General features: G+C 39.9%; 2 protein-coding genes across 8 annotated transcripts in view; one reads left to right on the top strand and one right to left on the bottom strand.

The window, feature by feature from the left end:
• GEN1 (GEN1, Holliday junction 5' flap endonuclease) lies at window positions 862-21,761 on the bottom strand. Of its 7 annotated transcripts, none has more exons than XM_021391544.1 (15): window positions 21,277-21,761; window positions 20,646-20,817; window positions 18,788-18,994; window positions 16,574-16,760; window positions 15,470-15,646; window positions 14,425-14,535; window positions 12,165-12,238; window positions 11,562-11,653; window positions 10,604-10,754; window positions 10,460-10,496; window positions 10,280-10,360; window positions 8,514-8,644; window positions 6,500-6,561; window positions 5,805-5,948; window positions 862-5,687 (listed from the first exon to the last, which is right to left on the bottom strand). In XM_021391544.1, the coding sequence occupies exons 3-15, from the start codon at window positions 18,946-18,948 to the stop codon at window positions 4,243-4,245; spliced, it is 2,853 nt and encodes a 950-aa protein (XP_021247219.1). In that variant the 5' UTR covers window positions 18,949-18,994; window positions 20,646-20,817; window positions 21,277-21,761; the 3' UTR covers window positions 862-4,242. The 7 variants fall into 7 exon arrangements, 6 of the variants coding, with proteins under 6 accessions (XP_021247219.1, XP_021247218.1, XP_021247217.1 ...); XM_021391543.1 differs by lacking the exon at window positions 21,277-21,761 and adding an exon at window positions 21,123-21,211; XM_021391542.1 differs by lacking the exon at window positions 21,277-21,761 and adding an exon at window positions 21,015-21,149.
• SMC6 (structural maintenance of chromosomes 6) overlaps window positions 21,218-25,790 on the top strand; it is a 34,303-nt gene continuing 29,730 nt past the window's right edge. The window contains exons 1-3 of the mRNA XM_021391541.1: window positions 21,218-21,363; window positions 22,957-23,107; window positions 23,884-24,032. Of these exons, the coding sequence (XP_021247216.1) occupies window positions 23,889-24,032 (144 nt within the window). The 5' untranslated portion in view covers window positions 21,218-21,363; window positions 22,957-23,107; window positions 23,884-23,888. The remainder of the gene's footprint in view (window positions 21,364-22,956; window positions 23,108-23,883; window positions 24,033-25,790) is intronic.

The following is a 25,790-nucleotide window of genomic DNA, read 5'->3' as shown; positions in this document are numbered from 1 at the left end:
CGTGTCCAGAGGATGAAGCCATGAGGGTCCTGGAGCACAGGTCTTACGGGGAGCAGCTGAGGGAACTGGGATTGTTCAATCAGAAAAGGAAGCTCGGGGGAGACCTTAGTGCTCCGTACAACTACTTGAAAGGAGGTTGTGGTGAGCTGAGGGCTGGCCTCTTCTCCCAGGTACCTGCACTGGGACAAGAGATAATGGCCTTGAGTTTTGCCAGGGGAGGAAGAGGTTGATTATTAGGAAAAATTTCTTCTCAGAAAGAGTGGTGATGCATAGGAACAAGCTGCCAGGGAGGTGGTGGAGTCACCGCCCCTGGAGGCATTCAAGAAACTAGGAAATGTGGCACTGAAGGACGTGGCTTTGTGGGCACAGTGGGGATGGGTTAATGGCTGGACTGGATGATTTTAGAGGTCTTTTCCAACCTGAATGACTCTATGATTCATCTAGTAAACTTGCCCACAGATTTATTCAGAAGAGACAGTGATTGAAGTTCCTCTCCCTATATCTGAGAACACCAATAGCCTGACAAGGAGCCCTTTCATCAGGAATGTTTGTGGTAGGACAACCCATTTGGCTGAGCAAATTGCATTTTAAAATAAAACAAACGCTCATGTACAGCTACTCCTACACAAACTTATTCTGCATTCAAATTATCCCTGAAGCTAGCTTTTCCCTCACTGTATTCTAGTCAGGCATCTAATTCGCTGCAAATATCCATCAGTACAGCAGTGTGGGCAGCAGTTTTCTTGGGGCAAAATTTTCAAAGGATATCTGTTTTTCTAGCTGTGCTCAGTGATCAAGATCTCCCCCAACCCTATGATGAAAATTGGTTTAGGAGCTGGGAGATAAAGCTTAGGTTTATAGAACTTTTAAAGCTTTGTTGTTTTATTAGTCTTAAATTCAGCTCGGTACTGGCAGTAGCTACAGTGATGGATAGGAGGAAGAGAACTGTGCAAGAGTGGTTCTGTCACCTGTCATCATTTTGTTTTTCTTGAAACAGTTGTTTTTTTTCCTGCAGGGAAAAGCGCTAAATCTAGCGCTGAGTTTACTGTTTCGCCAGCAGCACTTAGGTTTGCAACAACTCCCAATAATATTCTAACTGCAGTTTCCCTTTTATCTACCGATACAACACGGCAGAGTTTGACACCTTTTTAGACATGAAAAGACTTCATCTTATCTCAAGTAGCAGCTGCCATTAGTCTCTTTCACCACATCTTCGAAGTTTCTTTGTTAACATAATAGCATACAGCCAAGCCCGTGCTAATCCTCAAAATTCAGCTTAGATATCTCATTCTCAAATCAGGAAATGTTTCTGTCAACTATATATACACACACACATAAACCCCATTTATCATTTCTGTTGCTAAGATAAACACAATGATTTTGAACAACTTTCTTGTGAGCAACACCTGTGAACATACCTGAGTATGTCAGTAATATCTCCCAATGGAAAAAATGTAAAAACAATTGCAGCAATAGTGGGATACACAGGAAATAAGGATTTTTTTGGATCACTTTCCACTATATTTTTTTAATCTACATATATATTCCCCATGTTAGTACTTCAGTGACTTTCTGGTTGATTTCCCCGTGGAACTGAAATAGGGAGAATCACAATCACGTAAGGAACACCAAATACTTCCCATTGTTAACACATGCTGTATAAATTTGTTATGTTATAGCAGATGTTCAATATTGCTTGTTAAAGTGGAAATGATGGTATTCATACTGCTAAGAGAACCTAAATTTCTGGTCTGTATTGCTCCAGGTATCACCTGAGCTAGAACGACACTGACATCAGAAGCGATACACCAGTGTGCTGCTAGAGTGCTTTCATAGAAAAACTGCCAGAAAAGTACTTGAAGAATGATGCATCTTATCTGCTCCATCTTCGCAGCAGACAGAATTTCACTGCTTTGTACAAAGCATCCTGATACAGATTGCTTTAGCTGACCAGGATTGATAAATGAAAATACATTCAGGGGCAGCAGGCAGTTGCATTACATTCACTTCTACTTACAATCAGTTTAGTATAATCTTTTAGGAATATTTTCTGCAGATGTTATCTGCACCCATTCAGTATATTGAAACGTTTTCTTCACAAATATGAGTTTGCAAAGCAGGCAGCTCTGACAGTAAGAACAGCTCTAAAGAAGAGAAACTGGCCCTAATCCTTACACTCAGTAAATTACAGCAAGGTGAGAACTCCAAATGCATTTAAACTGTGATTTCCCCTCTGTAGCGCATCAGAAATCTGACGATACCCCCAAGGATGAATGTTCCCATGTAGATTTGCTGCAATGAGCAGAGACAGTGTAAGTGACAGACAGTATCCTATACAGTTATTTTCAAATCTACTGCTGCTCCTCATTTTTTTCCACTAAAGTTCTTCCTATCTCATGAATGCATCTCATTTCTGATTTTCATAATCCATAAAACATGAATTCATCGTAATGACAGCACAATATTTTTGGAAAATCCTTCAGTAAGGCAGACATTTCAGAGAGATCTGAAAAGCAACCAAAAAAACCCTCTCCAAAAACATAACTTACCATCCAGCCTTAAACCAACATCTAAAGCACAGAAACCCACACGGTATGGTTGAAAATTAATGATCCTTCCAATAAAAGAGTACATTCTGATGCACAGAGGGAATAGTTGTACGGCGCTGGTATTTTTATTCATGAAATTTCCAGCTACTGATTACAACCTTCCGCATTCAAGTATCAAAAGCATAGAAGAAACAGAATCAAGCATAAACGAGTGTTTTTCTGCACACACGCACACAAAATCCGTCCACCACTGACCACAACATATGGAATCCCTCCATTCCTAATTCCCAGGTGACTGGTACTCTGATTCTCCGTAGTGTTTCTGTTCTTTCAGCTATATGCTCACACCATCAGGGTGGTGACCCTCCAAAAAGAGACTATCTTCAAAACTGAAAACGTTTCCAATAGTTTGGGAATTTTTGCTCATCTGTGTAATTCATTTCTCATTTAGAAAATTTACTACAAATCAGCTTTCTCCACCTGCCAGCAGGCAAGCTAAGAAGCTACCAGTTTCACTAATTACAGATTACATTAGTTATTTCTTCTTTAAACACAGCTAGAGTTTAGCTTCCTAACTTCTAAAGTTTTGGCCTTTGTAAGAAAGAACTGACCTCTTCATTAATGCATGAATAATATAAACCAAGCCACAATATAAACACTGCATGTGCGTAAGACGGGCCTTCATTCTGGTTGGTACATAGAAAAGTTATGAATGCTTAAGGAAGAATTTTCTAATAAGCTTCAGAAGACAATAGTTTCTGTCTATGATCAGTTTGCTTGATTATAAAGAACAAGGAAGAACACCTTCAAAAATCCAATTGCATTTAAGTTCCTGCCGTAAAATCAAACATTTACAATACATTATATTTTTCAGAGAGTCTGCAATGGTGTTATCAGCTTTTGATTTTCTGTATTTAACCTTTATCCTGGTACACGTGAACATTAGAAGGAATTTCGTATCTTCCATAAATTAAAAATGCCCTTATTTATAAATGTGGTTAAAACAGCCATCAAATTTTCTTAAATAGTGCAAGTAACAGCTACGAAATCAGAATATCCTTCTATGGCTTACTGCATTTGGAAGGTACAAATATTGAAAGAGGTTTGTTATAGGGCACGGCATGTTATACATTTAGCTGTGCTCAAAGGTGCATCCGCTGCATGTCTCTATCTGACCCTTTAGAGATAATCAACGCATCCAGCATCCCACAATTTGAAAGGCCATTTTAAAACAAGCAAAATTAAATCAGTGGGGCAGAATGGGAATTTCCAGTTGTCAAGAGCTGTGCTGCTTTGTCTCACTGAGCATACCCAATAGCAGGCACTGTTTTTAGTATGTATATCTGTATAAGCAGGACTAATACTGGTGTATGGAAAAAAAACTTGGCAGGGAAAAAACAGACTTCATAATTAAAAAGTATCAACTCTTGTATACCATAGCCTGCTGCTTACACATTCAGAACATAACCAAGCCCAGAATAATTGGTATTTGACTATAACATCTGATTTAGCGCCTCTGTCAACATTTTAGTTTCAAACTTTAGCAGTAGTACAAAGTATTTCACAACACTTCTTATTCATCATGAATGTTTGCACTTCAATTGACCTAGCACACGGGAGAAACTTTGAAAAAGAGCTCTTTAAGAGGTGAAGTTTCAGAGTTAATTGTTACCATAATTACTTTATGAGCAACCTAATTGCTTTTGAGTCTTCTTTTTAGTCTTTCAGACAGGGGAAGGGGACTGCCTGCCCACGCACAAATCAATACATCACTTTCAACTTGTTGTGCAGGACTGGAACGTGTGCGCTGAAACAGTTGTTCTGAACTTTGGGAACAATCAACTTCAACTACAGAGGAATCTTTTGGAGATACTTCCAGTGACAAATTCCTACCAACTTGCTTAAAATTGGCCGTTTTCTCCCTCCCTTTAATTACAAGTGCTGAGTCACTGTTTGTACTTTTGCCATTAGCAGTGTTATATCTTTTTTTGGTAAAAGTTTTTTTAAACTGGCCAGGGTTCAGTTGCTTTTTCTTCTGCTTACATGTTGGATTTTTATTCATGTTCCCATCATCACTGTCCTCGCTAGAAGAGCATTTGCTCTGACACACACTCTTAAAAGAAGTTTTCCAAGCAGCCTGAGTACAAATTTTTGTAATGTTATGGACAGATGCAACATTTGCTGGCTTTCGACACAGTGGAAGCACTTCACACACAGTATGCAGTGGCTCTGTTGTATGCTTACTGGGGGCTAGAGATGCTGAGCAGTTTACATTATGGTCTTTCTGCATCATTTCATGCAGGGTGTCAGCTTCTTGAGAAAGAGGCACACTGGATTCACTTGAACAGATTTCTGGTAGCACAGTTTTAGTGTCTTGCACTAGTTTATTTAACTGACGTGAGGAAGAGAGATAATCTTTATCAAGTTTCAATGCTACTTCTGTGTGTTTAAAATATCTGAAAGGTTCCTGCTGCATTACATCTTCTGACAGCACAGGCTTTGATGGAACAGAAGTTTTCTTACGTATACGCTCACTTAAAGACAACTTTTGAAGTTGATCCATATGGCCATCTGAAAGCAAATCATCTGCACTATCAGAATGATCTTGATCTGACTGCGCAGCACCAGAATAGTCTGAGTTGTTTTTTATTGTTTCATGACGTACTGGATATGAGTGTTTTATGTATGCAGTCAAGTCAGGCACTGGATCACAGGTATTATTACATGCATGGGTTGGTGAAGTGCTGATAGGGAAGGAGCCTTCTTCAATCTTGCTCAATTGTAGATCAGCCGTTACAGAGGATGACACTCCTGAGTTTTTAGTAAATTGTGCAGGCCCTACAGATGAGTCAGTCGATGTACTCTGTAAGTGCCAGCAAGGTGATGCTGTCAGAGAAAGTCCAACTGCTGATACTGCCATTTCAACAGGTGCTACAGAGGAAGGTGCAGCTACCACGGGATCTTTTGATTCAGTGCTTCTCTGGTGTATCTGATATTCAAGCGGATTTTTTACATCAGACATGTGGTTTTGCACAGCAATAATTTCATTTGTAGACTTCAAATTCATTTGAGACAGAAGACTGGTAACTTCACCATAAGCATCTGATAACTCCTTTCCTTTTGGCCCGTTTTTCTTGTCTGAAAAACAGAAGTACACAAACATTGTACTTCTCCCACTGATGAGCAATATTTACTTTTGTTTCTTGTATTCTGGCAAGGCCAGTAAGTTAGTATGATAGAAACTTCTGGACTTACTTTTCTGTTTCTTTGCCAGAGCTCCTGACTTTTCCATTTGGTAAAGAGCAACAACATCTGGATAGGCAGCCTGAAACAAAGACTCCTCTTCTACTGTAACTACGCACAACTCCACAGGCTCATCTTCTGCATCAACATAGTGTTCTATCAAAATTAATGAATTTATATTAGACATATACATAGAAATATTTCAGAGGATAGAATAAGAAAAAAAAGATTTGAGTATAAGGAATATATGTAAAGAGACAAACAGCACAAGGTTTGAGGCTTAGCTGTGGCACAGCCATTTGCTTTCTGACAAGCTCCCAGGTCATACAGACACAGTGAGGACTGAATCATCGTGAAACAAGAGAAAATATGGCATGAAAAAGAGTCCAGATGTTATTAACCAGAAAAAGTACTTCAAAACCAAGGCCCTTGCTTTCTGGTTAAAGTGTTTTTCTTCTTTTTTTGGGGAGGGGGTTATTTAGTTTGTGTTTGGTTATGACTTATTTTATTCTTTCTTTGATCTTTAGCATTGCTCTTGGTTTCAGGGTATATGAAATGTGACATTTTCTTTCACAGTACAGTTTTTCCAATCTTATCCACACATCATTTACTCATAATGTTATCAAACTATTTTTCTCTTTCAAGAATGCTTTTGTCTTTTTCTATGAACCAGACTCTTCAATAATATACATAGAAACCAGTCCAACCTGGTTTTTGCCACTCAATTTCAAAACAGGGAACTCCATTTTTAACACGTGTCTTGACTATCCTATAAGAAAAGAAAGCAACACATTAAACAATTTTGTTTGGACAAGAAATGAAGGATCAAAGGAAGAATATAAGATATCTAAAAATATTTCAGTATTCTAACATAATGATTTGGAGCAGAAGAAAACAATCTCTGTAACAGTGAATTTAGCACAGCATTTAAAAAAAAGTATATTTTTTTAAATGCAGAAGTTGTTTAGCAAAATTTTGGCTCTAGATTTTGCATACTGATTATTTAATTACTTATTTAGGAGAAATGATACTGCTCAGAGTAGCATAACTAGAAATCAAAAAGCTGTTCTGTAACATATAATCCTAATGCAAACTCCCACAAACATCAGTTTGGTATCTTATAACTATGCCATGGAGAAGACTGTTGCCATGGACAGTAATTTTCTGAATGACCAGAGAGCATCATTCACATCTTTTGCATAATAGCATGAAGTAAGATAGTAAACAGGGCTATCATGAAGACTGACTGCCCCTGTTCAGTTCATGTTTTAAGTTCCTACACTTAAAGAGGTTGGTGCTGACTCACCACTCTGTTCTTAAACATCTATTAAATGAAAACTAGATCAGGATCTGTCTTTTAAACTTTTGAAACACTTAATAGAAACATAAACAGATCAATTATTTCATTCAAAGTAAAATACCAGTCATTTGTCTAATCAACTCATTAAAAAGCAGCCCCTAAACAACACACTCAATCCAGTCACTCTTTTGAAAGATAATGCTGAACAGAACAGCTCTCTATGAGGAACAGTTTAACAGACTAGTGACCCATCAATCCAAAAGAGATAATACAATTGGGAATGATTGTTCACGAGGGCAGACAGCGATAGGACAAGGGAGAATGGTCTTAAACTGAGACAGGGGAGATGTAGGTTAGATATTAGAAGGAAGTTTTTCACTCAGAGCGTGGTGACGCACTGGAACAGGTTGCCCAGGGAGGTTGTGGATGCCCTGTCCCAGGAGGTGTTCAAGACCAGGCTGGACGTGGCTCTGGGCAGCCTGGTCTAGTGGTTGGTGACCCTGCACTCAGCAGGAGGGTTGAAACTCAATGGTCTTTGAGGTCCTTTTCAACCCAGGCCATTCTATGATTCTGTGAATACCATACCGACATCAACTGCCTTTTGCTCCCTAAAATTAAAGTCTATAAAATCCTGAACAGCACCAAGAAATGAAGTGACTAGTAAGCCTTACAATGGAAGAATGTGGAGTGGATCCCACTAAAAAAACTTATCAGGAAGTTAAATAACAATTTCTTTCATACCGTGAAGCTAAGCTTAGGAATCTTTTGCCAGCAGATGCTGTAGATTCTTAAAGTTCACATAGGCTTAACAAAATGTTAGATCATTTAAAAGACGACCCATCAAGGGCTGACAGAGCAAAACAGTACTAACTCTAGCCCAGAGAACTCCTGAGTAACAGAAAATGGATGTCAGGAAAATATTGAGATGGAAACACTAACTTGCATCTTGCTGTTTTTCCTGCATATCCATTTAAGTATCCAGAAGAAGGGGTGGCAGAAATGAACTGGAAGTCAATAATTTCATTAGACACATAACTGAGTACATGGAAACTTATAAATAAGTCTATGCTGGTACCTTTTAATCACTGAAGTCAAGCAAAATTCTACTAAGTATCGGAGCAGAGAAGCAAGCCCTTAAAGCTAAATCTCACGTGCACAGACCCAAGGAGACAGAACGGAATAGCAAGCATAGGAAAAAGCAGGCTCTGTTGGAACCTAAGAGAAGTGCTGTATGTACTACTTTGTGCAGTAGCAACATACATATTAGCAGGTTCATCTAAATTTTTAGCTCTACTCAAAATGAGCACATAGCCTGAGGCAGACATGAAGGAAAATAATTACATTTAAAAAAAAAAAAAAAGAAAATTAAAAAACTCCTCCAGCAGCAGAAGTTAAAGGTTAAAGAACTCCAGTTACATTACCGTATTGCCTGCAGTTGTTTTGAATCAATATATCCAGATTTTCTCTGGATCATATCATAACGTGTCAACAGCGCTAACAGTTTCTTACAAGCATAATGCTTTGCCCACTCCATCTTCTCAGAAGCAAATATCTGTTAGTGTAAAACAAATAAAAAACCCCACGCTTTTAAACTGTCTTACTCTGGTAGATATCAAAACTTCAACAGCTGTATAGTAGGGACACAGAACTAAATGCTTAAAACATCTAGAACGTTCTGTAAAAGTAAGACCAAACAATTTCTCAGTACCAAGTGAAGAAACAGTTATCTGTAAATGAGCAGATCCACCCGCTGCCAATAACAAGTTGAAGGAACAGCGATGTGAAAGACAAGCCATGTTCGGGATGGCCATGCAGAGCTGTCACACTGAAATGTGTGACAAGCTAGGCTACAAGTCAGAGTCAAAATGGCAGCTTATGGGGTGGTGACATGTGAATTCCCCACTGAAGAAAAAGTTCAAGCTGGAGCCCTCAGTGGGTGAACTGATGCGCACAGGAAAGGGATGACCCCTCCAGATTTCCTGCAACCCAGACGAACCATCAACTCTGACTGCTATATCAGGATGCTGACTAAGCTGAAGGCTCCAACTTCCAGAGTCAGGCCAGAGAAGAAGACAACCTTTCTCTCACAACACAATAAAGCCAGGCCCCATACCAGTTTTAAGATGATGGAGCTCTTTGCCAGTCTTGACTGGACTGTCCTACCACACAGTCCAGGTTTGGCACCTTCTGACTTCCATCTGTTCAGGCTGATGAAAGATAGACTGCATGGGCAAAGTCTTCCTAGCAATACTGCTGTCACAGCAGCTGTGAAACAGTGTGCCACCTCTGCTGGTGCAGATTTTTACAAACACAGCACGCAGGCTCTTGCTTATTGGTGGTGAAAATGCAGAGCTAATGGTGGTGATTATGTTGAAAAAATGTGCTTTTCAGCAGAGAACTTGCTCTATCAAATCGTGGCATTGTCCTCTTTGTAGCTGCTGTAGTTTGCACGGAAGCAAGTAGTTGGCATTTCTTTTGGAGCAACCTCTGTATGTCACTTTTGAGCTTTAGGCACTTGGAATTAAAGGGCCTCTGTACCTGGAAGGTGGTATTATTGTGCTAAATACAGGCCTGCCAGTTTTGGGGGGAAAAACATACACAATTCAGAATAAATGTCTCTGCTTGTTATGTATAGAAGCTGGTTGCCTCAATGATACCAAGAAATTATTCAAACAAAACAAAACAAAAACAACCCACAAAAAAAAACTCACAAAGCCTGCAATCATAACTTGAGTTACCATATACACACTGTGTTGGTATGAGGACAAGGCAAACGTGAGCAAAAACAAGAGCCGGACCTGTTAAAACCTTTATGAAAGATGGGAGAAAGATAACATTCCTGAAGCATTATGCCTCATAAACACACAGTACGTTATACGCTACAGATGATCCAATGCTCAGCAATCCACTCTAGTAATGCCAGACAATGAGAAATGGAACAGTGGCAAGTGACCTCTTTTCTGAGTTATTTTACTTGAGCTTTTCTAAATGCTTATTTACATCAACTGATTTTTCAAAGTTGTCAATTTTTGACTTTCAAAAAAAATGAGGTGAATTAAAAAGTTGTAGCAAAGTACTTTAATTATATTTCCAGTAGAACTACCAATGAAAATCAAGATCAGATGACTTCCTTAAGGCAAAAACAAGAAAACCCACAGAGCTGAACATCCAGTATTTTCACAAATACCTGAAACGACAATAAATTTGGCCTTTTGCATTCCATTATCTTGTTCAATTTATTCTTGTTTACAAGAAATTCTTGGATAACCTTGAGAGAAAACAGAAAAGAGGTAGTTGAAGAAAGGGAAACAAACCTGAAATTCCAATTAATTGATTTGAAAAGTTAATTTTTAACTAGGCTTCTTACCTCAGAGAATGGAAAGCCTTCACAACTGTTAGCTTTTCTGCAGGTAAAACAAATGTGTTAGGAACTGAATAACAAATAAGAAAAATGCACCGTTTAAAAGCTCACTCTGCACGTGAAAGCAGATCATTTTCAAAACATTCCTACTTTCTGATATTGTCCTCCACTGCACTTGCTTGTCTCACTTGCTCTAACTGATGCCATTCACAAGGGCAGCAGTATTTGGAGTCACTGGGTTTGCAGTATCTAGTGCTTTCACAGAATCTACATCCACTGCGCTCATGGTCCTTGTGTGATCCTACAGAAGATGCACAAATCATGATGAGAAAGGAAGTTTTAAAAACCTCCACGAACAGTACTAGCAATTAAAATATAAGGGTCAGAACATGTATGAATCTGGCATGAATAGCAGCTGTAAGCAGATCTGAGTATATTAGCTACATACCTACCATAAAAACTGACAAAAAGAAGATTTTGGTATTTTAAATTATTTTCCTAGCCATTCTTTCCCTAGCCATTTCAGACCTTTTGCTGAGGAATTCACTATAAATGAAGCTACAAAGAAGCCTATGACATCCTGACAAAATAGTAAGTAATGGATATTCAAAACAAGCTTTTTTTTCCCCATTCTCATTACCATCCAGAGCAATGGCTTTGAGTGAGTTGACCAAAGATGCTACAAAAATGAGGTTAAGACTAATTTATTTTCAAGAAAAAGCTGCAGCAAAATCCAGCAACGCCAACAGGTTCAGTCCTCATGCAAGACCAATTCAGGTAGGAGAAAAGAAAGCCGCTTGTCATTACAATACGCTGTCTTTACTGACACTGTTAAAATGGTAAATATCTGGGATCACACAATGCATTTTATTAGCATTCTGCGATCAACCGGTCTCATGTTTGAGAGAAGTATCTTCATTCCTCAAAAAGCCTGTATATGGATACACAGACACTGTGCAGAAAATGTGAAGTCAGAGGCTGAGTGACAAGAAAAGCAGTTTATAATGCCAGTCACAAAAACTCAACCAGCCAATGACCCCAAACATCCAGAATCAAAAGCAAACAAATGATTAAGCTAGAAATAAAACTCCATGCTTTCAACACTGACCTGGATGATGGCACTCGGAACAGTGAACTATCCTTTTCACAACCAAAGGTGGATTATTATCATGCTCAAATTGTTCTTTCCACTGCTCAAACCTATAGGGATGATATTTAAAGGATTAAGAAATACTTTATATTTTCATACTTAAAATAAAACACACAAGTACTCCCTTAGTACTTCTCAGGCATTTGCTCAACAAGTATTTCCTAAGTTAGAAACTAGATTATTTGTTTTGCAAGGATATCGTTGTTGGACTTCCACTACTGACATGCACATTAAGACAATATAGAAAGCATGTCCTAATCCACAAACCAGTTAAAAAAAATTGAAAAAAAATCAGCACAGCTGCCTCATCAGTCCTTGTGACTTCTATTCCAATACAACAACATACTCAAGAGCTGGCTGTCAGCTAACATTTAAAACAGTTAAGAAGTTCACATAGCAAACCATGTAGTTCATACAGCAAATAAGAATGCAGTCACCTGTCTCTCAAATAAATTAAAAAAAAAAATACTACTAATATTGTCTTGGAGCTGAAGCCCATACCAGAAAGTATGTGAACTAAAACCAAAGTACTTCAGCATTCAGGGTAAATTTCCACTTTACCTTTGCAGTAAGTTTTGACCTCTCAAAGTCTCAATTAATTTTAAAGCTTGTTCTTTTCCAACTCCCGGAATGCCCTATAGAGACAGAAATATGAAACATTAAGAAATGACACATGCAGTGCACAGACCTTCATAAAATACTGCCTTCATAACATCATGGACAGAAATAACATAACAATCCAAGGCACCGAGCTAAAGTGAGAAAAATAATTTTTGACAGTTACGGAGCTAGAGGAGGCAACAGATTGCAGCTACATGCAAGCTGCATAAAACAGCCTTACGCTCAACAGCAGCTCAGATAAAACCACCTGTTTTCTACTACCTTCTTCCTGTACTTTTAACCCCTCTTTTTTCTCCTTTTCTTTTGTGAAACTGGACACTACAACATTCTCGCCAACTAAGTGCCAGCCAGACAGCTGAAACTCTTCATAATAGCTTTGGAAAGACAAAGACTCTTTACCTCAAGTTAAAATGTCGGAATCTCAAAAAGATGGAAAAAAATAACCAGCAAGAAGCTTTCAGTCAGAGGAGAAAGAAGCTTTATGGCAAAGAAACTTCTAATACTTGAAGATTTCAAGCTGAGGGGTGACTTAGCGTGAATAGTGCAGAAACATTTTCCAAAAGATAATGCAAAACTCAAATCTGAATTAAGTCCTCTGCTTCTCTTGCTTGATTTTGGTATTTATTACATTACCACAGCTGCAGTACACATGTCCTTTACAGGAAAACAGACTACCACTGTGGGTAATAGATGGAAACAGCAAGTATTTGTCAGGAGCTGCTCAAGGACAGAAATCCAGGACTTCATGGTAACTCTTAAATACACTGAAGAGCAACAGACAGTTCATTAAAAACAACCAGAACAATTTAAAGGTACGTGCTGCTTTTCACTTCTTTGTTCAATCCTTATACCCATTATTTTACCAAGAATCAGTGCAGCTGAATACGCGTGCCATATTGAGCATTCTTTCTACAGCATCGCTACAAATGAATCAATAGCTTAGTTTAACTCAGACGTAATGACTGAACAGAATATATGCAACCACATGAAATAAATCAATTTTCAAAACCAATTAGAAATTGTCATTGGAATACAGCCAGACACTTGAGCAGACTATCAGGTATTCAGCTTCTGCAAGAAAAGCATCATTTTTGTATGTAATCAACAAAGCAAGTGCAGTTATAGAGAGGTATTCTCACTTATCTGTTCTGCCAGTCCCCACACCCAATGCACTCCTGTAGTTCAGCATTCCTTTCAAGTGTGCACCAGTATTTGCTTTGCTGGGTTGCAACAACTCCAAAGACTGGCCTGGTATTACATAACTGTGCCATTTTAGGACCATGCAATAACTTGGCATTCCAGAAGCTGCTAGGAGCATTACAGTAACTACTGATAAGCCACTGTTTTCTGCCTCTCCCCTTCTCATTAGTATTTGCTTTGTGATAATAATGAAGCGTTTACAGATTCCTGTAACAGAAGCAAGTCTCTCATTAAAAGAAACAAAAAGAAAAGAGTTAGAGCGATGCACTCTGTCTGTTGCTTAAAAGGACAGTTTTATTAAATTGAAACACCATGACTTAAGAGTTAACTTAGACATCCACTGCAATTCTGAATGGGAGCAAATGTTGCCTGTGGTCACAGTATGATGAATTGCACAGAAATCAAGTTTCATCCCATTTCCTTTCCATTCCAAAACTGTTCAGAGTCTCAAGAACAACAACCCAACAGCTCTCCAAAAGAAAAAAAAAAAAAAGAAAAAAAGAAGAAAGTGCCCATTGAGAACCCTCTCACTTCATTAATTACCTAAAGAGAATCTCTAAGTTCCATCCAGACTAGCATTACTAATACCTGCAGTTCAAAACCATCACTACTACCTATCCTAAAGGACACAGCAATGTTTTTTCTCATTTTCCTCAGTTACTATGCCAGGGACGTACTTTACGTGCTAAGGGGTATAAAGTATTTTGGCAAACACTCAGTTCTCATGTTTGCTCAATATCATCAAAATGAAACCTTCACACAGTGGAGGTGAAGGCTAAGTCAGGACTAACACATGAGATTTAGAAAGATGTATGCTCTACTTTGATCATCTTTAAACTATCATAAAAAAATGGTAACAACTTACTAAGCATCCTCAACTAGATCTCAGCAATCACGTATTGTAGACGGTTCTGTCAGCATGCGCAAGTCTTCCTTGACATGGTGTCTTGAAAAACAATGAGCTATAAGTACCCAATAAAAAAGTAAGTAAACTGCTTACCTTTGGAAGATAATCACAACCCAGAAGAACAGCTAGTCCAATCAAAGACTCTCTGTCACAACCAAGCTTCTCCTTAATAGATGACATCGTGTAACAGTCAAGATGCGGCTCCTGAAAAAGAAATTTATCATTAATTTCATTTCCGTGACACCAGGGAAAGAACTGCTGTGTTTGCAGTTCTGTTCTACAATGGGTCTACCCTATAAGATACAGAAGGGTCTGATAGTAAAATCCTATAAAGCAGCAATTAAAATTTATAATGTAGTACATGGACACCACTTGAATAACAGCAGTTCTAGAACTTCAAGTTGTAAGCACGGACACCAAATAATTAAAGAAAATATCTTTCAGATAAAGATAAGAAATACCAACCCAATCTCGTTTTTCCTCCACTTTTTTAGAGGGTTTACCAAGCAGAACACATGAAATCTTTTCTCTGATTTATAAAGGAAGTGTCAACTAAGAAAATTTGGATTTGCCAGTAGTGGAAAAATGTACTCTTAAAAAACATTTTCAGCTCAAGGTCATAAATTGTTTGTTTTCTACTGAATGATCACAACAACTGGTTAGTTACAATACAGACACATAATCCCTGTCCTATTCATCATTTGAGACTGAGGGCATTAACTGTAAACATATTCGTAATGAATAAACGAAACATGCAAGATGCACACATACGAACCAGCCAGGAGGCTGACCGCTCCCATATGCTCTAAATGGGAATTCATAGGAAGCAATTATTTCACTAAAATTCTCCACTCTAGAAGAAGAAAAAAAGTAGTATTTAGCTTTATTACACATCATACAGCACCACAAACACAGATGACAGTACTGTAAGTGCTCTTCAGTTCCTTTGTTTTGCTCTCAAACCCACTACATGGACAAAACGTTCCTATCATAAAGGATTATTTTAAAGCAATACTAACTAGTAGATGACAAGCATGATATCTAAGCAATCGTTTCAAGGGCCTCTTACTATTTCCATTTACAATTTTGGGAAGACTCTAAAGAGCCGGCAAGTTCTGACCCTACTGATGTACACTACCTTAGAGTTCATGGCAAAGTTCCTATAAACTGTTTGAGCTCCATACAAGAAAACATCTCCATCATTGGTAATGCACCCATCGACGTGGCCTTTTGCATTCAGGTAAGCACACATTGCTTCTGCTTCCCCAGCTGCTTGAACCCATGGGACACCTAAACACTCCAACAGCTGGAGACACTATATAAAAGAATCCAAAAGGAAATGTAGATCGAATGATAAATTATATCCAGTTATAGCATGTATTTTCTCAGAAGTTCATACGTCCGCTCTGAAACAGTATATATAAAACATTAATACATCAATTGCTTTACAAAAGTACCTTACTGTGACAGTCAAAAGAAATATTCAACTGAGACCATTAATTACAGATTAATACATTACATATTAATTACACAGCGTGATTAAAAGTTACTCCTTCACAAAAATCTGTGGTCTGTGCTAGTCCAGTCTATCTTTCAACAAAGTGTCAGGCTCCCCCAAAACTTCATGCATGACAGTACAGTACTGTTGGCCTAAGTAACACTGGACCATAATCAAAGATATACTGAGATATACACACATAAATGCTTTCTACAGATTTTAGAACAAAGTGTTTGTTTTAGAAGAAAATGTGAATGCATTCAGCTACTGAAGCCACGAATGTCTAAATATTTTATTTCACAAAACTCTGAATATACGAGAATGGTTAAACACCTGTGATAATGAATTAAATTGAAAATTACTGAACAAAAGTGCTTTGCAGCCAAAGCTTCTCAGCTGAGAAGGGTATACAAACTTTCAGTTAATGCAGCAGATTTCCAACAACATGTCAAAGAACAAGGAAGCTGAATTTCTGTAATAAGCACTCAGTTATGAGTGTGGCTCCCTACAGCATAAAACACAGAGAACGCATCGAATGAGAAAAATGTTATGATACTGCCACCTTACTACAACAATCAACAGATGTTGTAAAACTTAATTGCAGAAGGTGTGTTCCCTCTAATTCCAAATACTTTTGAAATTTGTTCGGCAGAAAACTACCAATTCTTTTGAGTTATTGTCTCCAAACTCTTTAAGGTTTCCATCACATTAAAAAAAGTACCAAGACACACTTCAGTTACTCACCTCTTTTAAAACGGATTTAAAAAAAGATCTCCCTGTTCTTGCAGCCCCATGTTTCTTGGAAGCTCCATATCGCATCTCATTTCTCTTACTCATGGTGTCTGCCTTCAGCTTGGGGGCCTCGCCTTCCATGACAAACACTAGTTTAATTCCCATTGATGTGAAAAAAGAATACCGAAAAAATAGGTTTCTGCAATAAAGCAAGGTGTTCCAGAATTAAGGAAAACAACCAAAGAAATCAGGCTTCCTTACATTCCTCAGCCTATTCCACAAACAGTCACAGAATGACAGAATGGTTTAGGTTGGAGAGGACCTTAAAGATCATCTAGTTCTAACCCCTCGCTGTGGGCAGTTTTCAACCTCTAAATCAGGCTGCTCAAGATGCCATCCAACCTGGCCCAAAATGCTTCCAGAGATGGAGCACCCAGAACCTTCCTAGACAACCTGTTCCAGCACCCCACCACCCTCCGAGTAAAAAATTTCTTCCTAACATCCAACCTAAATCTCCCCTTTTAGTTTAAAGCCATTCCCCCTTATCCTATCACTATCAGACCATGTAAAAAGTCAGTCACCCTCCTGCTTGTAAGCTCCATTCAAGTACTGGAAGGCCGCAATGAGGTCTCCCCGGAGCCTTCTCTTCTCCAAGCTGAACAACCTTTCTTTGTAGGAGAGGTGCTCCAGCCCTTTGATCATCTTCATGACCCTCCTCTGGACCCCCTCCAACAGCTCCATATCCTTCCCATACTGGTGGCCCCAGGCTTGGACACAGTACTCCAGTGGGGCCTCACAAGGGCAGAGTAGAGGGGGACAATCACCTCCCTGTCCCCGCTGGCCACCCCTCTGTTAATGGAGCCCAGGATACTGCTGGTCTTATGTGCTGCACGAGCAGACTGCTGGCTCATGTTCAGCTTTTTGTCCATCAGGACCTCCAGGTCCTTCCCTGCAGGGCTGCTCTCAATGAGTTCTTCTACCCAGTCTGTGCTCTTATAGGAGACTGCCTTGACAGAAGTGCAACATGTTGCACTTGGCCTTGTTAAACCACATTAGATTCCTGTGTGTAAGAATGTAGCTCAATCTTAGCTTCCTCTTCACCTTTTATGATTTCCTTATCCCCAAGCTAACAAACTTTCATCTATTTTCTTTTTATAACATATATACATAAATATAATTCCAATTAAGTTGTAGGTTCTCTAGAATACTCAGCTAAATAATTTAATCTCCAACTCCCTGAAATATTATCTTTTTTTTTTTTTGGTAGAAATCTGTCCATCCCTTCATCAAACTTTTGAAAGATTGCGCAAGGCATCTGGGCTGATGTTTCCATTCCACTGCATATAAAACTTTATATGACAGAGAAGTGAAGATTTCATGTTAAGCTTCAACCTCTAGTTAATTATCCATTTCTAGTCTTAACAGCAAAATTTTAAGAAGTGATTCTAAGAAGATGCTAATATTTCATATCAAATAAACTCAACAGATGCCACAGAAACATCTAACAGCAGCTGGTAAGTCACTATTTTTGTGCCAACCAGTAGCTGTTCATTTTTAAAAACTTGTATATAGTTTCCACAATACCACTGTCAGCATCACTTGCAGAAAACAATGCTTTCAGGTGACAGTCACTTATTCTCGCTCATTTAAATTGAAGACATACTTCAATGTTGCTTTTAAGCCTGAAGAATGATTTAAACGCATTTACTTCAGTGTGGGATCTAACTAGAATTCTAATTCATAAGCAACATCAGGCTGAAGTATGCATGACTCCTGCTATGTTCTGAATCTACCAGACTCCAAAACTGCTGTCATAAACAGCTTAGATTTCCTACTACCTTCCAACACAGCCACAGGAATATGTGACAATGAGTATGTTGGTTTTTGCTCTTGCAGCTTGATCATTTGTACATTACACAGCACCATACCACAGTAAGACCAGCACAGTTCTACTTGCACCCATCTCAACCTTAGCCATTACTGAGGCCTCAATAATGGTACACTGGATTCAAGAAATTCCCCTGTTTGCAGCCAAGCTGAACTTCACCAGGATGACTGTGCCGTCATTTCATACCCTTTATGTCAATAACACAAGTGATAATAACAGAATCAAAGCAACACAGTAATATGAATATTGGAGATAAGGAGTCACAAGTTCAGAAGTACTAAAACGAAATCATACAGCTCCAGAACTTTTGGTTACAATGATCTATATGGATATCATACCTCAGATGTGGCTTGGTAACGACTCCAATCATCTTTTTAACGGTCTGTGCTTCACAAACCCACAGACTTAAATCAACAGCAAGTGTTTTTCCTTTGAGACTACTCAAGCTTACAGGCTGCCTCACGGGCTCAAGGATTTGCCACAGATTAGTCACTCCCATTGTTCTAGCTTCTTTGCTGTCAGCAGGAAGGTTTTAGCTGCAAAGACTAAGCAAAATAAAATATTTTCATAAAATGAAACATGACATACTATGAATGTTAAGATCAGAAAACAAATACCCAGACATTATCAGTTTTGCTTTTAGGAGGATAGAGCACTCACGACTTCTAAGCACTCCACTTCACAGATGGTTTATTACTAGGTACCTTCTTTACATTATATATTTTCATTCCTAACAGTCTGAATATAAAAACAAATTCAAATGAAACAAAGAAACCAAGCCATAAATTACTTCTAAAGTGTCCCTTACATAACTAAACTCTAAATGTTATTTAAAAAGCAAGTAAACAATATCCACACTCCTTGAAGGAATCACTTCCTGATGTGAAGCCGCAGGACACATGTTAAAATGCTTCTGTTCATATAATAGTAGCATACATAGAAAAGCAGCTTGAAGAATACTTAAAATGACAGAATCAAATTTGCCTTTGTAGTCCACAATGATGTAAGGGTCAATGGCCAAATACAGTGGTATAGTGAATTCAAGTTAGACATTAGAAAACAATGACAGAGTACTCTAGCACTGCTAGCCCACCGAGGCTGCAGAATCTCCATTCTAGATTTCCAACAGGCAGCATGATGTATTACTGATTTAATGTGATAGTGGTGCAAGTTCCCATGTGCAATGAGTCAGCACAGACAACCTCAAGAAGTCCCTTCAAAAAAACATTTCTGAAGTTATAACAGCATGACTCCAAGAACATGCTAATGTCTCTCTTCTTAGTATTTTTAATTTTGGTACTGCATGACAGGCACTAAAATATTTATAAGAACACCGGCTGATAACATATCCCCATTAGGTAGCATATTTCTTTATCTCTTATTTAATTCTACTTATGCAGCGGTCATCCACACTACTCCATTACTGGATTTCCTTTTCTTCACTTTCCTTGGATCGTTCTGGTTTTCATATCTTGCCACTTCTATATGAAGCCTCTAACTTGTAAAAGGGAGGGAAAATCCTCACAATACTCATCTATTCCTGCACTGCTTTATCATAAAAGTTTGCCTCTTGCTTATTTCATTTTCTGTCAATTTCCTCAATGTCAGAAGATAGAAATAAGATCTTGAACATCTTTTATTTTTTCATCTTGAGTTTGAAACCGTACACGCTCAGAGAACACACCATCCCTCCTCTGAAACCATGACTTGGTGAACTCTGAGACCTGCTAAAGACAGACGAGGAGCTATATGCTACCTCGTGGCCTGTCGTGAACAGGGCCATGTTAAATTCAAGAAACTTCCACATCCAACACCTGGCAGAACAAGTCGCTCTTTGCAGGGTGTTTTGTTTTGTACTCCAGAACTGTTCTAAAGCAAGGCAGCCATTCAGTAATGTATCACTTCTGCCACTGCAGGCATTCTAGACTGATTTTAAATCATATTCTCAAAGAAAGCTTTACCATCAACAGAAATCATGTTTCTGTAATCCACTTCTTCAGATGCACAACCCAGTTTTACTCTTATGTGCTCAGGCCATAACACAGTAAAATTCTGTAGATGTTGTTGCTGTTATGCCTCAAGGATATAAAATGAGTTAAAATTAGGAATAAAGCATACAAACACATGGTGTTACTCCTTAAAGCACAAAGTGATCAGTTTCTTGGATGCACTACGGAAAAGTAAAGGCACACAAACCTTTTCCAAAGACATATGGGGATTCAGTGGAACAACAAAAAGGGGATATCCTTCTTCAATCTTAGTGAGGGACACTTCCAAGGAGGAAGGCTGAGCCTGGTTTCCTTTCTACATACTGACGAATCAACGCGGATAATGACAGTATCCAGAGATCGCTGGCAGGAAACAAGACCTAAAACAAACAAACAAACAAACAATCAAAAAAAACCCCACAAAAAAAAAAAAAACCTTTTCAACTGAGCACAGCTGCAGAGTTCAGCGATCTGCCCCTACGGCTGCGCCCACGAAGAGCTGCACGAAGCGGGAACGCCAGCCCTACAATTCAAACACTTGAAATGCCCGCCTAGATCCGACCGCAGACCCACGCACCTCACGCCGCGGCCCCGATAGGTGCAAGGGCCGCTCTCCACGTCCCGCCCGAGCCCTGGGACTCCCCTGACCGAAGGCGGCCGCCATCCCCACAGCGCAGGCACTCACCCCACCGCTCCCCGCTCCCCAACACCAGCTCTCCCCCCGCAGCCGCCCCGCCCTCCCGAAAATGGCGGCGCACGGAAACGGCCCCTCAGGGAGGCGGCGGGCGGCGCGCAGCGCGCATGCGCCGCTCTTGTGGCGGCTCTTCCGTTACGCGTACCTGTACGCGCCGTTGTCTGGGAGAGCAGTGTTTTGGCTGCGTCCGAGTTTTTGCGGGTTGTAGCGGTCCCGCCGGCGTCAAGGAGAGGTAGGGTGGGGAGCGGTTGGCTCCGTGGGGCTGCGGTGGTTGGGGGTGGCCGCGGCGGAAAGAAAGTCGTGATCCTTTCCGTCTGCTCAGCGCTGGTGAGGCCGCACCTGGAGTGCGGCGTCCAGTTGTGGTCCCGCCGTACCGGAGAGATGCGGGCGTGTGGGAGGGAGTCTGACAGAGGGCTGCCAGGGTGGTGAGGGATTGGAGCTCTCCTGGGAGGAAGGGCTGAGAGCTGGCGCTGTTCTTCCTGGAGAAGAGGGGACCTTACCAACGTCTGCCAACACCTGAAGGGAGAGTGCACAGAAGGGCTCTTCAGTGGTGCCCGGAGCCGTGACAAGAGGCAGTGGGCACAAACTAGAGTAAAGGAGGTTCCCTCTGACCGCCGGGAGCACTTCTGTGCTGCGCGGGTGACGGAGCCCTGGCACAGGCTGCCCAGAGGCTGTGGGGTCTCCTTGGAGATCGATCTCCAGCAGCCATCTGGACATGGTTCCCTTCCACCAAAACAAACGGGTTATTCTGTTCACAGGCATGCATGAACTGTTAACAAACAAACAAACAAACAGACTTTTCGGCCGAAGGCCGCAATTCCTCCCACCCTTCCTCCTGTATCTTGCACTGTGGGTTTGCTCCTGTATTTTTTTATGAACCTCTGTTTTGCTAAATGGACAAAAGGCAATCCAGATTGTATATCCAGGTTGTGGCTGATTGTGTGCGGAGTGGTTCAAGTGGATGCATTGGGTGGCAGCTGCTTCCTGCCTGAGATGAATGCCAGGCTAGCATGAAGCCGCTAGAAAGCCAATGTAATGGTACATTACACTGGAGTGTGTATGTATGTTCTGAACAAAGCTAGCTGTCACTAGCTAGGCAGGAAATGGGGAAAAAAGCTTTAGACCTGCATTGCAATGGGAATGGGAAATAATTACCCTTGGTTCTGTTGGAGCATCCGTGAGTGGCAATGCGTGCTGTCTCTAGTGAATGCGTCCTGTTTTTCTATACTGTAATGTTAGTGAAGTAAATACTTTTCTACTATAAAGTGTAAGAGTGTTTATCCAGTATTAAGTGACACTGTTTTCCTTTCATGCTCTTGTTACGTGCATAACAATTACTTGTAAGAATTTGTAGTAATTGATGATGTATTTGTAACTGGATCTATCTTGCCCTGATTTCTTTGCAGTTTATAGCTGTGGGTTTTGTTTGTAACTGTGCTCATACATTCCATGCCAGTAAATTTCATGCTCTTTACTAAATCAGCGCTTTTGTATTGTCTTTCAGAATGACAGTCTGGTTCTCACTTATATTATTGATGTTCCTGACTTTGTCATCACAAGCTTCCATTCACAGTCCTACTTCATATTGCAATATAGCTATAAATTTAGACTTTGGATTTAAAATATGATGTATAGTGTCTAGACCTTTAAACAACCTTGTTAACATTTGTCAATATTGTTCATTGTTGACTTCCCATTAGCCTACTATATGCCTTAAAATACTCGTACTAATCTTTATTTTTGCCAGTTGAAAATGGAATTCATATCTGTGATCTGTAATACTAATTACAGCATTTTAAACATGTACGTTTTTCCCTCTTTGTAGAGTGAGATTTCGATGGAGCAACAGGTTGAAGAAAGATCTATCTTCATAATAGAGTGATGGATAAATTCCAAAAATTTACAAGTAACTCTTTACTGATCTGAGTAGCATAAAGACATGGTTCTGTAGGAGACTGAAAGTAACACAGAAAAAGGTATGTAACTGTATGATGAAGTGTATTTGCTGCTTGCTTTAAAGGTATGGTATTAGACTGCATAACATAAATTGGAAATGGCACGTGCTCTGTAAATATTTAAGAGATACAGTAAGAACCCAGAAGTTAACTTGTAATCCCTGCTGTTGTTACAAGAATGTCAGCTGGATAGCTTATTACATTTCTGTCTTTTATTTTGAAATTTCTTCATTGCACTTAAGTGTTATGTATTATTTTTTTTATCAATTGTATGTTCTGTCTAAGACAATGAGGGAATTATTAAGCACTGTTTATAAAAGTCAAGGAATGCTCACAGAAGAAATTCAGTAGTCTTTGTAGTGGTGTCACAAACTTTAATGTCTGTGGTGTTTGATGTAATAAATGCTATTGCCTGTTGTACTTGATAGTATGATTCTTTCTGTTCAAATCAGGATAATGTTTGACCAGAAAATTAAGCAGGCACAGGTAAAAGAATAACAGAATTGCAGGGTTTGGAAGGGACCTCTAGAGATCATCAAGTCCAGCCCCCCCTGCTGAAGCAGATTTCCTGCAGTAGATCACACAGGACAGTGTGCAGATGGGTCTAACATGAGCAGGAAAACATTCCAAAATGTTTCCAAACATTCCACACGTTTTGGTGTCTAAAAATCATGTGGTGAATATCAATTTGAGCATGGTCAGGACATTTATCAATAGAAATCAGCTACTTATCGGTAGTTTAAAGTAAAATGTGCATTCATTGTAAGTTTCAATCTGTTCCTTTCATGTTTTCACAGTACTCATGGGTAAGAGAAAGGAAGAAAGAGTTTCAGACCCTCGATCCCACAAAAGACAGAGACAAGAACACACAGATGAGCATAATGATGAGTCCAGTGATGAAGAAAACTCACTGTTTTCAGCTGATAGTAATATCTCTTTAGTGTCGGTAAGTTGTTCTAAAAAAAAAAATCGAAAAAAAAATGAAAATAAAAAAAAAGATCTGTAGCTTTGGTTGATTTTGAAATAAGTCTTAAATTTCAGTTTCAATAGAACCAATACAAAAATCTGAAACAACAAGAGGTAATGATTGTAATGAGGACTTCTGAATGAGTTCACTCTTTTCTTAGATCATGTATTTTTCGGCAATTGACCTACGCATTACTTTATGATCACTCCAAAAGTAGCGTCTCTTATTTCATAGAATCATAGAATTGTTTGAGTTGGAAGGAACCCTTAAAGACCATCTAATCAAGCTCCCGTGCAATGAACAGGGATTCCTATAGCTCAGTCAGGGTGCTTAGAGCCCCGTCCAGCCTGACCTTGAATGTCTCCAAAGACAGAGCTTCCACCACCTCTCTGGGCAACCTTTTCTGTGCCTCACTACCCTTATGGTAAAGAACTTCTTCCTTATATCCAGTCGAAGTCTCCACTCTTAGTTTGAAAACATTTCCCCTTGTCCTATCACAGAAGACCTTGCTAAAGAATCTGTCGTCTTCTTTCTTATAGCCATCTTTTAGATATTGAAAGGCTGCTCTCAGGTCACCCCAGAGCCTTCTTTTCTCCAGGCTGAACAGCCCCTGCTCCTTCATCCTGTCCTTGTAGGGAAGATGTTCCATACCTTGTATCATTTTTGCAGCACCAGATTGGTCAGGCAAGATCTGCCTTTGGTGGAGCCATGCTGGCTGTCTCGGATCACCTCCTTGTCACATATGTGCCTTGACATGTCTTCTAGGAGGATCTGCTCCATGATTTTCCAAGGCATAGAGGTGAGGCTCACTGGCCTCACCTCCCTTGAGCTGCTGGCTCAGCTGCTCAGCCATGACAGCTGTGAGGGCATACTGCTGTCCAGCTTCCACCAGTACCCCCCGAGTCCTTTTTGGCAGGGCTGTACTCCATCTTTACATCCACCTGCTTGTACTGATAGCAGGGGTTGCCACGACCCAGGTGCAAGGTCTTGCACTTGGATTTATTGAACATTACAAGATTCCTCTGGTCCCACTGCTTGAGCCTGTCTAGGTCTCCCTGGATGGCATCCTGTCCCTTGGGCATGTTGACCACACCCCACAGCTTGGTGTCATCTGCTAACTTGCTGAGGGTGCACTTGATCCTGCTGTCAGTGTCATTGATGAAGATGTTGAAGAGCATGGGTCCCAGTATGGACCCTTGGGGTATGCCTCTCATCACTCATCTCCATCTGGACATTGAGCCATTGACCACCACTCTCTGGGTATGATCTCGCAACCAGTTCCATGTCCACTGAACAGTCCACCCATCAAAACCATATATATTTCCAATTTGGAGAGAAGGATGTTATGGGGGATCTTGTCAAATGCCTTACTGTAGTCCAGATAGATGATACTTGTTGCTCTTCACTTGTTCACTGACAGTTACATCATGATAAAAAGTGACAGGGTTGGTCAGGCATGACCTGCCCTTGTTGAAGCCATGCTGATTGTCTCATATCACCTTCCTCTCTTCCATGTGCCTTAGTATAACTTCCACTAGAATCTGCTCCATGATCTTCCTCAGCACTGAGATGAAGCTTAGGGGTTGGTAGTTCCCTGGGTTATCCTTCCTACCCTTCTTAAAAATGGGTGTGACTTGCCTTTTTCCAGTCACCAGAGACTTCACCTGACTGCCAAGACTTTTCAAATATCATTGGAAGTGGCTTGGTGACTACTTCTGCCAATTCCCTCAGCACTCC

Source organism: Numida meleagris, chromosome 3 (genome assembly GCF_002078875.1).
Source record: "Numida meleagris isolate 19003 breed g44 Domestic line chromosome 3, NumMel1.0, whole genome shotgun sequence".
Taxonomy (NCBI): domain Eukaryota; kingdom Metazoa; phylum Chordata; class Aves; order Galliformes; family Numididae; genus Numida; species Numida meleagris.
Note: the sequence above shows the minus strand (reverse complement) of the source record. Positions and strands in the feature narration are given on the sequence as shown.